This window comes from Zingiber officinale, chromosome 5B (genome assembly GCF_018446385.1).
Source record: "Zingiber officinale cultivar Zhangliang chromosome 5B, Zo_v1.1, whole genome shotgun sequence".
NCBI classification, from domain to species: domain Eukaryota; kingdom Viridiplantae; phylum Streptophyta; class Magnoliopsida; order Zingiberales; family Zingiberaceae; genus Zingiber; species Zingiber officinale.
The window spans coordinates 113833618-113845592 of record NC_055995.1 but is presented as its reverse complement, the minus strand read 5'-3'; the positions used below and the strand labels follow the sequence as shown (position 1 = coordinate 113845592).

General features: G+C 37.8%; 2 protein-coding genes across 4 annotated transcripts; both read left to right on the top strand.

The window, feature by feature from the left end:
- Positions 1-322: 322 nt before the first annotated feature.
- LOC121986932 lies at positions 323-1648 on the top strand. The gene is made up of 2 exons (XM_042540855.1): positions 323-935; positions 1146-1648. The coding sequence occupies exons 1-2, from the start codon at positions 323-325 to the stop codon at positions 1646-1648; spliced, it is 1116 nt and encodes a 371-aa protein (XP_042396789.1).
- A 468-nt stretch (positions 1649-2116) lies between these two features.
- LOC121985401 (filament-like plant protein 3) lies at positions 2117-11516 on the top strand. Of its 3 annotated transcripts, none has more exons than XM_042538837.1 (5): positions 2117-2593; positions 2816-2927; positions 8434-8632; positions 8703-10474; positions 10652-11516. In XM_042538837.1, the coding sequence occupies exons 2-5, from the start codon at positions 2817-2819 to the stop codon at positions 10997-10999; spliced, it is 2430 nt and encodes an 809-aa protein (XP_042394771.1). In that variant the 5' UTR covers positions 2117-2593; position 2816; the 3' UTR covers positions 11000-11516. The 3 variants fall into 3 exon arrangements, with proteins under 3 accessions (XP_042394771.1, XP_042394770.1, XP_042394769.1); XM_042538836.1 differs by having other exon boundaries at positions 2763-2927; XM_042538835.1 differs by having other exon boundaries at positions 2705-2927.
- The last annotated feature ends 459 nt before the right edge of the window (positions 11517-11975 follow it).

Genomic DNA, 11975 nt, shown 5'->3' with positions numbered 1-11975 from the left:
GCATTGTGATGTCCCGTCACCTGCAAAATTAAAAAATATTGTGTTCATTGTGATGTCTCATCTCCTGAAATAATTATCATGGTGTGTGCATTGTGATGTCCCGTCACCTGCAAAATTAAAAAGTGTTGTGTTCATTGTTATGTCACATCTCCTGAAATAATTATCATGGTGTGTGCATTGTGATGTCCCGTCACCTGCAAAATTAAAAAGTGTTGTGTTCATTATGATGTCCCGTCACCTACAAAATTAAAAAATGTTGTGTTCACATTATAAATACACACCATAACTGAAAACAATTCAATCACATTCTTCATCTCAAAAAATGAGTGCTAGATATGAAGGTACATCAAATTTATCATCCTCAAGCTCTGAAGATGATGATATATTTGAAGCACACAGAAGGCTTATCACTCAAGCGATCTACCGCAACAATCAGGTCATTTTGAAACATCTGAGTGAAGAAAGCGACAAAGGCAAACATCAAGGATCTATTCCTGGTCACATAGTGATCAATCGTAATAGAGAAGCTGCTGATCGTAATCTATTCAATGATTACTTTGCCGAAAATCCTACATATAATGCTGCAATGTTCCGAAGAAGATTCCGAATGGGAAGAAATTTATTTATGCGTATTTTTAAAGAGGTTAGTAATCATGATAATTATTTTGTGCAGAAAAGAGACGGAGTTGGAAAACTTGGTTTGTCAGGTTTACAAAAAATGACAGCTGCATTTCGAATATTGGCATATGGTGTACCGGCAGACGCTACTGATGAGTACATCAAAATAGGAGAATCAACTGCCATAGAAAGTGTGAAAAGATTTTGCCGTGCTGTTGTTGAAGTATTTGGAGGTCAGTACCTGCGATCACCCAATGCTAATGATGTTGCCAGGCTTCTTCATATTGGTGAGCAACGTGGTTTTCCTGGAATGTTGGGTAGTTTAGATTGCATGCATTGGAAGTGGAAAAATTGCCCAACAGCATGGGCTGGGCAATATTCCGGTCGCAGTGGAAAGCCAACAATTATTCTAGAAGTTGTAGCTGATTATGATCTTTGGATATGGCATGCATATTTCGGTTTACCTGGATCTAACAATGATATTAATGTATTGGAGTCTTCTCATCTTTTTTCTAACCTTGCTCAAGGTATTGCTCCCCCTGCTCGTTATGTCATTCAAGGAAAAGAGTACAACATGGGTTACTATTTAGCTGATGGTATATACCCAAAATGGTCTACACTTGTTCAAACAATTCAAGATCCACGTGGTACAAAGAATAAGTTGTTTGCAATGAAACAAGAGGCATGTAGAAAAGATGTTGAGCGAGCATTTGGAGTGCTCCAATCACGCTTTGCAATTGTTGCAGGACCTTCACGTTTTTTGCAGAAAAATATTTTACATGATATAATGACTTCATGCATTATTATGCATAATATGATCATTGAAGATGAGCGCGATATGAATACCTCAATTGTTGAGCAAGGTGAAGTCTCATCGGCTACAGATGTTGATACAGCAATAGATGACAATACCCGATTTCAAGAGTTTCTTGCTAGACATGAAGGAATCAAAAATAAAAATGCTCACTTTGCCCTTAGAAATGCATTAATTGAGCATTTGTGGGAACAATTTGGTAATTCTGATAATTAAGGTTCATAATGATGTATTATTAATGAAGTGTTAGTTGTCTGGTGAAAATATTTTAAAAAAAATTATCTAAATTGTTTATGATGGTGTATTATCTTTAAATATTAAATATTAGTATGCTTATTAAATTATTTCTAACAAAATTATAAAAATACTAATTTTAATTTTCTTGTAACTAAAAATATAATATCATAAAAATTAATAGTAATTATTATCGTAATAAAAATATTTAACAAATTAATATGTATGTTGAATAATAAATTATAAGATGGAAAAATAGAATATTCTAAAGAATATTCCTTTTAGTGTAGGAAATGGTGTCTCATGGTTGGAGTTGGAAAAAATTTTGGTGCTCAAATGACACCAAATTAGTGTTGAAAGTGCACCAAAATAGAATTTGTGGTCGGAGATGGTCTAAGGTAAAGTGCGACCCTCTCACTATCTGTCAATAAAGCTAATAGGAGGTGGGTACAATACTACCGATTGCAGAAAGAGGGGCACAAGAAGAGGAACAGGGAGGAGGGCGGGAACTACGCCGGTTCCGTTTTGAAAGCGTCGAGAAAAGCGAGCCCCTCTTGTACACGACGCAAAAGAAAGCTGAAAAGTGTGCCCAAGGAGGTGACTTTCTTCTCCTGCTCACATGCGCATTAGCCTCAGAAAGAAGGCGATAGATCAGGAGGTTTGTTAATGCGTTCGACAACTTTTTCAACCGTCGCATGTAAAAAAGATGACAACTTTAAGAAGAAATCGGTGTGAGAAGGACAAGCTCACGCTGATTTTGTGCCCTCTGACACTCCGTCCATCTGGTGTGAATGACACCGACTTCGTCGGTGGCATCTTGGAGTGACGCGGAGGAGTTTCTTTTTTCTGGGGATTTTGCACCTTGATGAGATATTGTTCGTCGCAAAAGATGAAATTGGGGGGAAAAGGTGGAACTTTTGGATGATTGTAAGTTCCTCTTCGACTTTGCTTTCTTGGTGTCGTGATGAAGTTTTCATTCGGCTTTCAGTTGCCTTCTCTTTTCTTTTTTCCGATCTTCCATCGGCGCTCGTTTTTCAGTAGGACTTTCCGTCCTGGCAAGCGGCGAGTTTTCTGAGCTTTGACTGTGGCGGAACAGGAAGGTGGTGGTCGGAAGACTGCTGCTGCTTCATTTGATGGTTGACATTTCAGGATGGACCGTCGGAGTTGGCTGTGGAGGCGCAAGTCATCGGAGAAGAGCCTCGGTGAGACTGAGAGTTCCGGATCGGTATCCTCTCAGTCTGAAAGATACTCAGATGACCAGGTTAGTACGTTGCCCATTTTGGTTGTGTTCCAACTCTTTTTTCCTTGCTTGTGTAGATAGGAGAAAAGTCTCAGTGGATTTGTTGAGAGAAGAAAACTCAGATCTTCTTGGAAAGAAGAAAAAGTTGTTTAAGATAAACTTGAGCTTGTACATCTATCGAGATATATATAACGTTTACACCAAATTTTAACTCGTGCTCATTAGTTGGATGCTAGTAAAACATGCCCATTCAAGTGGACTGATTTTTGTTTTCTGGCTGCCAGTTGGAGTGTGTCCGAAGCATGGGTGCTTCTTCTCTCTAAGAGTTATGATCTTCTTTGATTGTTTAGAATTTGGATCACTAACATGTATGGACCTCATAAAAATCGCTAGAGGAGGTATTCCGTGAATTCGATTTTTGTTGGTAAACTTAGGGATGGATGTCGCAAGTGGGCAACTTCAACTTCAACTTCACTTCCAACCTAATGAGTGGTTGAATTGTCTAGGAATATAGTGGCATCTGATTTGTTTAACAGGTGGATAAATTGACATGTCTTAAACTGGGAACGCTTCACTTGGAGTTGCTTTCATGAGGGCTCTGTGTTTGCTAGGCTCAACTATACTGACTCTTCCTAGTCATATTCTCTTACTTTAATGTTCACAGTATATATACTCTCAGGCTGAGGGTAATCAAATTCAAATGTTTTTTGATTTATTGGAAGGATTCATGTCCAACTCCATTCTTGTTGGTTAAGGTCAGGCGAGGAACTAGCAATACAACTACCTAGGTCTGCAATCTCTATGAGTTACAGGAATGGTTGAAGGGATGGAAGTAGGAGGGTTTGAATCCATTTCTTTGCAAGAGAGATTTCTAAGAATTGAAAAAAAAATACTGATGTTCTAATGGAGTTTCACCCACCTATTGAAGCCATTTTGGTGGCAAGGCATGTCACCAAATTTATTGGCAGCGACTTGCTGATGCACATTGGATTTAGGATAGAGATGAAAATTGTAAATACTTTTAATTTTCTACCAATGGGTGCAAATGTAAGTTCTATTGTCTTTTAATGCATTCACATCTTGAGGTCCCAAGAGGGTTAGAGATTTATAAGGTTTTCTCTAATCACTTTAGGTGTCATATTGGAGGTCACTCATAAAATTTTCTAAGCTTTCCCTCCACATTGTTCCTTGTTAGTTTGAGCTCTCTAAACAGGTTGGTTTTAGCATTTTTTGAAGTTGAAGTTCTAAAGTAGGCCATCCAAAGAGCTCGTGCAAGATGAATTTTCAATGCTTTCTTTTGGATGCTTAAACATGGTAAAATCTAATTTTCTTGAGTTTTTTGATTGATTGTTTAAGGTTGAGCTCAGAAAAATTCCTTAAACTAATTCTATATCACTCTAATTCCTAAATTAGAGAATTCTTGTAGGGTTGGTGTCTTCAAGCCTATTGCTTTGAACACTTATTAGTAAAGATAATCACAAGACATTGGATCTCAGCTATGGAACGTAATGCAGTGGCTTTATAGTGGATCGTCAGTTTGCTTTCACAAAGGGGAAGAGGACCTTTGGTTGTTTTACGTGTGCTTCTGAAGAAATAAATTGGTGCACGACTAGAAGTGAAGAGGTGGTGATTATTATCAAGTTGGATTACAAAAAGTTTTTTTTATGATGTAAGCTAGGTGGCGTTGAAGCATATCTCTCTCTTTATAACTTCTTGAGCAGGTGGATTTTATAGATACGAGTAATGTTTGATTCGACAAGAAGTTGTCCATAATGGTTGGACTAGTGAGTAGTTTTTATGTAGGGAGGGGTTGAGGCAGGGAAATTTCATCTCTTTATCTTTTTTACCCATGCTCTTCATTGAACTCTCATGAAAGGATATGATTCCAGGCTTCGTTGTGGAGTGCAAGGGAATGTTATGCTCAGGTATACACGTTCTTCGATTCACAGACAGCACCTTGCTTTTTGAGAGCACGAAGGCCTCCAACATGTGCAACCTTCACATCGTCATCTTGACTTTGATTGTCTTCCTTGGCTTTATCTTTAATTTTATCAAGTCTGTTTCATATTGGTCCAAATTCTAATTGAGCCTTGAGCTAGGAGAAATTTTTAAGTGTCCTTTTTAGAGTTTTTTTTTTCAATTTCTTACTTGGGTTTCAACTTAGTGTTTTTTGGCCTTCAATAGAGTATTGGAAAACACTCATTGCCCTTGCACTGCTAAATCCATGGCTGAAAGCCTTTTTGTCCCTAGGAGGTAGATTGACTCATCAATTCATCATTGTCTCTTATGATATTCTATTTTGTTCCAGCTTTATCTCGTCTCTTCTTGGGTAATTGGTGAACTCAATAAAATTTAGCACAATTTTTGCGGGAACGAAGGGGCAAGAACTTCTCTCATCCATAACTTAGTGACCTAGACTTCTATTTGCATACCAAAAGTTGCAGGTGCCTCGGCGGGGTGGGTGTCTTTTTGAGGGTGCTTAACCTTGTTTATCTGTATAAATGGTGGGGGTTTGTGGCTTTTTGGATTTAGAATGCCATGGACTTTTATTGGAGTTAGAAGGTATTTTCAAAGAATATCTCAACCCATTTGCTTTCTTGGGTTGGAGATGATCACTCCTATGGAGGGTTATTTGGCAAATGCATGACCTTTTTCTATCAATATTGAATTGGTGGTGTCTATAGGCAGCACCATTTTGTTTTGTTTGGTTCGATGGGTGAAGAGCAGGACCTTGACTTCACTTTTTCTTGACCTATGAAGCTTGCATTAATAGAGAGAACTGCTTCAGTAGATTGGATGCCTCTTCTCTCACACTCGATACCTCGGAGGACTTAATTAGACTTCATTGCTTCAAGCTTCCTCGCTCATGAGATGATTCTCAGTTGGAAAATTCTTGCCATGATTAGCTTATTCTGTGCTTGTCTTCTGAACTGTATTGATGGTAGTGCCCCAATGGCTTCACTTTCTTAGGCTTCTCATAAGATGATGGTTTCCTCTTGGCTAGTGATTCCGAGTCACAGGAACAGTTGTTTATAAGTTGTATCATTGCCAAGAGAGGGTAGAAGATTATCTCAGTTGTTTTAATCTATAGCGGGTAGGTTTTCCTTGCTTGTATCTTGAATGGCTGGATTCGAAACTTTGCATAAAAATCTGGCTTATATTGTGGCATAAGCATGGTTGTTTGTTCTTCATAGGGTTTCAATTGCTATGATTTTTCAGTTGGAGTATGCTATGCTCTTATATAGAAACCATTCGACTATGGTTGTTAATGATCCAGGTTTAAGTATTGAATCATTTGGATCTGCTTCTTCTAAAAATCTTAGATGTACGTCTCTTTCGTTGATTTCTTAGCTTTTGGTAGGATTGCTTTTGCTAAATGTTGATCATGTATCATGTAAGATATGCTTAGGTTAATATAATCTAGTGTGACCAGTTTAGTATACTCGTCTTTGGTCTATGGTGGATCGACTTACTATACAAGCTCTAAATTTAAATCAGTTACAAATTTAATACAGTGACTTTTTCCCGATAAAGAAGGAAGATTATTCTAAGTCTCCTACCCAATTTGGTTTGATCATCCTACTCAATTTGATTTGATTTATCCTTGATTATTTTCTAATCTACTATGAATATTTTCCTCATTCCTCATGATATAATACCATCTATTTTTTTTTTTTTTTTAAAATAATCATCATTGAAGGCAATAGTAATTTTTCACTATCAAATTTATCAAGTCAATTGAAGGGGAGTCTTGGCGCAATGGTATAGTTGTTGTTGTATGTTCTGGTGGTCATTGGTTCAAGTCAAATAAACAATCTCTTGTAATGCAGAATAAGACTACGTACAATAGACGCTTCCCCGTCTCACATTGGTAGGAGCTTCATGCACCGAGCTAACCTTCATAAAGCCAATTTCGATCCTCTAGCACTTCTCTTGTGCTTTTTGTTGTCGAGAAGGCAAGGGTGATTGTACCCCGTCCATTTCAAAACTGTTTACTTAGTTGATTCATGGATAAACGTCTCTAACAATAAGCGTGCAACGCTTGTCAGCAGCCTCCTTGCACATTGATTCCATAACAAACAATGTCGAAGCTCGGGTAATCCTTGATGTTGTAACATATCACTAACATCACAACTTGAGACTCACTTCCTCTTTCATGATTGTCGAGTCCACTCCCTTCACTATTACCATCCTTAAATTGAAGTATTGGTCACTATCTACTGTGTGAAAGATTGCTATAATGTTTGACTCAGACTCACTAGAGGGAAGGGATAAATAGAAGGTGATCTAGAAATAAAACTTTTTTGCAAGATACAAAGACAAGTTAATCATTAGTTCCTAGAGTTCTCGTGTGTGGATTTAGTTGCTCGTGTCAAGTATTTAGGCAACAAAAATGTAATACAAAATAATATTGACTAAAGAGAATACTAACATAAGAGCATTTCCCCTAATCCATGTCCTATCAATTTGTTAAGGGAATCACTCTTGCAAATCTACTATGAATGTCTCTTGTACCAGAGATGAAGCAAGACACGTACAAGGAATCTATCATCCATGATGATGTTGGCCCAAAGAGCGAACCTTAAGATTACATTCCACTTGCAATCTATCGTAACTCACATTGTTTCTAGGTTTTCAACCTTGTTGATGTTTTACGTTGCCCTGTTCACGTTCCGTCAGGTTCTTAATCCTTAAAATGTACCAAGTCTTCCAAACCTGCTCCAATGTGTTACCTTTTGTTGTTCATCTATAAAGTCTACCCCTTGTCGGGCTGCCTCAAAGTACTCACTATAAATTCTTTATCCATTTTATGTTCCAGGCCATCCTTTATCACCTACAAGCTCATCTAGTCATAGGTCATTAAACTATTAAATCAACAACCATTTCATGTTTCTTGTCCTTGAGTCTACGCCGATAGGAATTTTTGCTCCCTTGGATGTTCCAAGCCATCCTTCTACGATCATCTCTGAGTCCAACTCATTATGGATCTCTGAGCCATTGAGTATAGCCCATCCAACTTGACTACTTAAGTCATCTATCATAACAACTCAATTACGTAGAGTCACGAGTTGTCTGAGCTTCATATGCACTCTGCTAATTCTTTGCAAACTTGATATATACATTAGTACCACACACGAGTCTAGCTTAAAGCATTTTCCAAATACATCAAAACAACCTAATTGTCAAGACTATTATTGCCAAATGAAAAATAATTTAGATATATCAAGACTTTTAAGTCACTATTGATTTCTCCTTAATTGCCATTTTGTATATCAATGTGACAAGATTTGCGATTGTCAATCGTTGTTAAAATTTGAGTGTTCATTAGCTGTTCTCAAATTTGCTCCATGTGACAATTATTTTCTTCTATTTCATTATCGACTTGGAGATTTCACTTTTTTCAATCCATATATAAGAACTATCATTTTATATGTAAATCATAATACATTGTATGATACAAATCGTGAATCGTATGTTTAGACAATTATATTCATGGCAATAGTTATGCATGCTCTTTGTGCAACAGGAAGCATTGAGGACTTCTCCAAATGATACTTCAGCTAGCCATGCCCAATTGCCAGAGGTTGCATCAAATACTTGTGATACTGAAGTTGATAAATCTTTGAAGAGATTGACAGGAAAACTATCGGCTGCTCTTCTGAACATCAGTGCTAAAGAGGAACTCGTCAAGCAGCATTCTAAAGTTGCAGAAGAAGCTGTTTCAGGTAATTTGCTTTATGTCGAAATTTGAAGACAGCCAACCTATGCTTTAGTCTAAACTCTCAAATTTGATAGGCTGGGAACAGGCTGAAGCCGAGGTTGCAACACTCAAGCAGCAGCTTGAAACTGCAGTCGAAAAGAACACTTCACTCGAAGATAGAATTACCCAACTCGACGGGGCTCTCAAGGAATGTGTCAGTCAGTTCCATCGATTCAGGGAGGACCAAGAAGAGAAAGTTCAGAATTTGGCCACCAGCAAGGGATGTGAGAAGTATGAATCTGAGAAACAACTTGCGGAAATCAAACCGCAGATTGATGCTGCGAAAATTGAATCTACGACACTTGATCATGGACTTCAGGCAAGATTTGAGACGGTCGAGAAAGAAAACATGGCTCTGAAGACTGAAGTTCATTCCCTGTTCAAACACCTCCAAGTTCTATTGATGGAGAGGGAGCTAAGTAATAAAGCAGCAGAGATAGCTAGTAAGCAACGCTTAGACAGTATAAAAAGGATCACCAAACTTGAAGCTGAATGCCGTCAATTACTCCATATGAATCGTAAGTTATTGTCCACCGGCGATCCCAAACTAATTGGAAGCTCAATCTGTGTTGAATCTCTCACAGATAGCCAATCAGACAGCGGAGATAGATTGCCTGGTACAGAAATCGAACTTGGACGATCAGATTCATGGGCATCTGCTTTAATCGCTGAGCTTGATCAATTTAAGGGCGAGAAGCCAACTCCAAGAATTATCGATGCTTCTGTTGAGATTGAGCTTATGGATGATGTCCTTGAGATGGAGAGATTTGTTGCCTTGCCTGAGTCGGATGCTGAGATCATCGAGCCAGGAGACAAGTCCTTCCAAGTTACTAAGGATGACTTACAGATTGAAAATGAAATCATGGACCATAAATTGATTGTGTTAGAAGAGAAGGTTGAGAAACTTGGATACGAGAAAGAAGAAATGAGGATAGCTTTGGCAGAATCGCATCGCCAGCTTGAAGTCTTTTGCAATCTGCTGGCTGAAGCTGAAAATAAAATAGTTGAAATGCAAACAAAGATGGACTTGGCTAATGAATCGAAAGCAAGTACAGTTGGAGATTTGGAGGGAATGTGGAAGGAACTGGAGACTCAGCTCGAGCTAGCATATTTGGAAAATGGGAAGCTCTGTGAGAAGATATCTTTGTTAGAAGAAAGCCTCCAGGATGATCGAATACTGTCTGCTGAACATGAAGCGAAAGTAGAGATTGCTGAGGTTGCTCGGCAGGAACTGGATTCCCAGCTTAAGTCAGCTCTTCAAGAAGTTAGTACTTTTAATGAAAAAATTGGAGTGTTGGAATGCCAGTTAAAGGAGGGAAGGGCACTGTCTTCAGAATTAGCAGCAAAAGTCGATTCTTTAGAAGCGACAAACAAGGCATTGGAATCTCAGCTTGATCATGCAAATTCTGAAGTTAGGAAGCTAAAGGAGAAGGTTAATTTCTGGGAACTAAAAGCTGAAGAAGAGACTAAATTATCTACAGAATATGCACTTAAACTAGAAGCGTCAGAGGCAGAAACGAAGAAACTGGAACTTGATCTCAAGTCAGCTCATTTGTTTGCTAATAAAGTGCAGGCTGCAGAGGCGGCAAAGATGTCGGTAGAAATTCAACTTGAATCTGCACGCTTCGAAGTTCAGAAGCTGAGCGATGAGGTAGTTTTCCTAGAAAGGAGAGTTGACGAGGAAAGAGCATTGTCTGCAGAATATGCAGATCGGTGTCGGAAACTGGAAGGTGAATTCTTCAAGATGAACCAAGAAGCTGATCTTTTGAGAGCTTCAAGATCCAGTCGAGAACTTAAGATCAAACAGGTAGTGACCTGTCTTTACCATCAATCTACTGTCAATTATTTTCTTGTGTTTGGACTAACTGAAATTTTCTGTTGAACTATGATCGTTCAATTCTTCTCCAATACATATTGATTGCAAATTGAGCTTCACTATTATTCTTAGTCAAGTTGAACATATTTGTTCTCTATTCGGTTTCAGGAAAGAGATCTTGTTGTGGCTGCTGGCAAATTGGAAGAATGTCAGAAGACGATAGCCTCGCTGAATCAGCAGTTGAAATTCTTGACAACATTTGATGGTCTCATCCTTGAAGCTGAGATGCCAGAATACAATGCGAGCATTCGAGATCATGATGATAGCATTATTGAAGTCAAAGGTTTCTTTCGCAACAATCCATTAGAGGTAACAGACAATTACAAATTTTCGATTGGCGGCGAGAAAGGTTTGGTAGAGCCTTCTTCAGTCTCTTTGATTTCTTCTGCTTCTTCCCCTAATTTATCTGAGAATACTAGAACACTATTGTCCCGTAGTAGGAGCACCGCTTGTTAGAAACTACAGGAAATAGAAATTCACCGAGAACTATTTCGATGTTTATACATTGCAAATCTACAGCTAGAGATTGATGCTTGGTCTCAACTCAAAATCAGCACCTAAAGACAAATGATGATGCAAAGTTCTTGGAATGATTAGGTTTTTTGATAGGTTTTGTTGTTTATATTTGAGTTAGAATGGCATTGCGATGCAAAAAAAAAGCACCATGCATCATTTGAGTCAATACGAAGAGCTTTCTGAGAACTTTCATGTTGGAGCCAAAAGGAGTGCACCGATCTTGGTTGAAGTTATATCAAGACTTAATTATCCACTAAAAGATTTCTTGAGCTCGAGCAAGATGCGGTCTTTTAACTATCTCAAGTTCAAATGTGTATACCATGAATACATTGGCCATTAGAGGGTGGTGAGAGCTCATTGCAAACTCACTAAGAATGTCGAAACAAAGAGTGATTGATCAAATATGCCTATTTCTTGATATTCTATTGTATGTATGATAGTTTAATTTTCAAGGCTTGTTTACTATTAGATGTTGAAAACAAACGATGAAGTTGGGAGATTAGGTTATCATTTGTTTTCCCCATCCTTTGTTTATCAAAGTGGATATGCAATATGCATAAGGATGAAAATGAAAATGAAAGATGAAAAATACTTTTATTTTTCCTTCTCGTATCAGCTTTCGTTCAAATGTTTTCGTTAGTTTTCCGATAATATTAGCTTAAATGAAGGATGTTTATGTCTTTAATGAATTTTGGCTCTCCAATTTTAGCTTAAATGAATTTTGGCTCCCGTTCCAATGTTTAATCTTCCCCAAGTAAAAAATGGAAAAAATGCTATAAAACAGTTGTCATACCTGCACTTTTTAAAGTACACTTCTTGTTCTATTCTTCTAATAAATTTGACTTTTGTTTTTTTTTTTTCTTTTTTCTATTATTTTTTTCTTTTTTTCTTTCCTCTTTCCTCTTTTCTATGCATA

Coding starts and splice junctions, on each gene's coding strand:
- LOC121986932 (XM_042540855.1), top strand. CDS start 323: ATGAGTGCTAGATATGAAGGTACATCAAATTTATCATCCTCAAGCTCT. Junction 936..1,145: donor TGGTTTTCCTGGAATGTTGG/GTAGTTTAGATT, acceptor ACCTTGCTCAAG/GTATTGCTCCCCCTGCTCGT.
- LOC121985401 (XM_042538837.1), top strand. CDS start 2,817: ATGGACCGTCGGAGTTGGCTGTGGAGGCGCAAGTCATCGGAGAAGAGC. Junction 8,633..8,702: donor TGCAGAAGAAGCTGTTTCAG/GTAATTTGCTTT, acceptor CAAATTTGATAG/GCTGGGAACAGGCTGAAGCC. Junction 10,475..10,651: donor GAGAACTTAAGATCAAACAG/GTAGTGACCTGT, acceptor ATTCGGTTTCAG/GAAAGAGATCTTGTTGTGGC.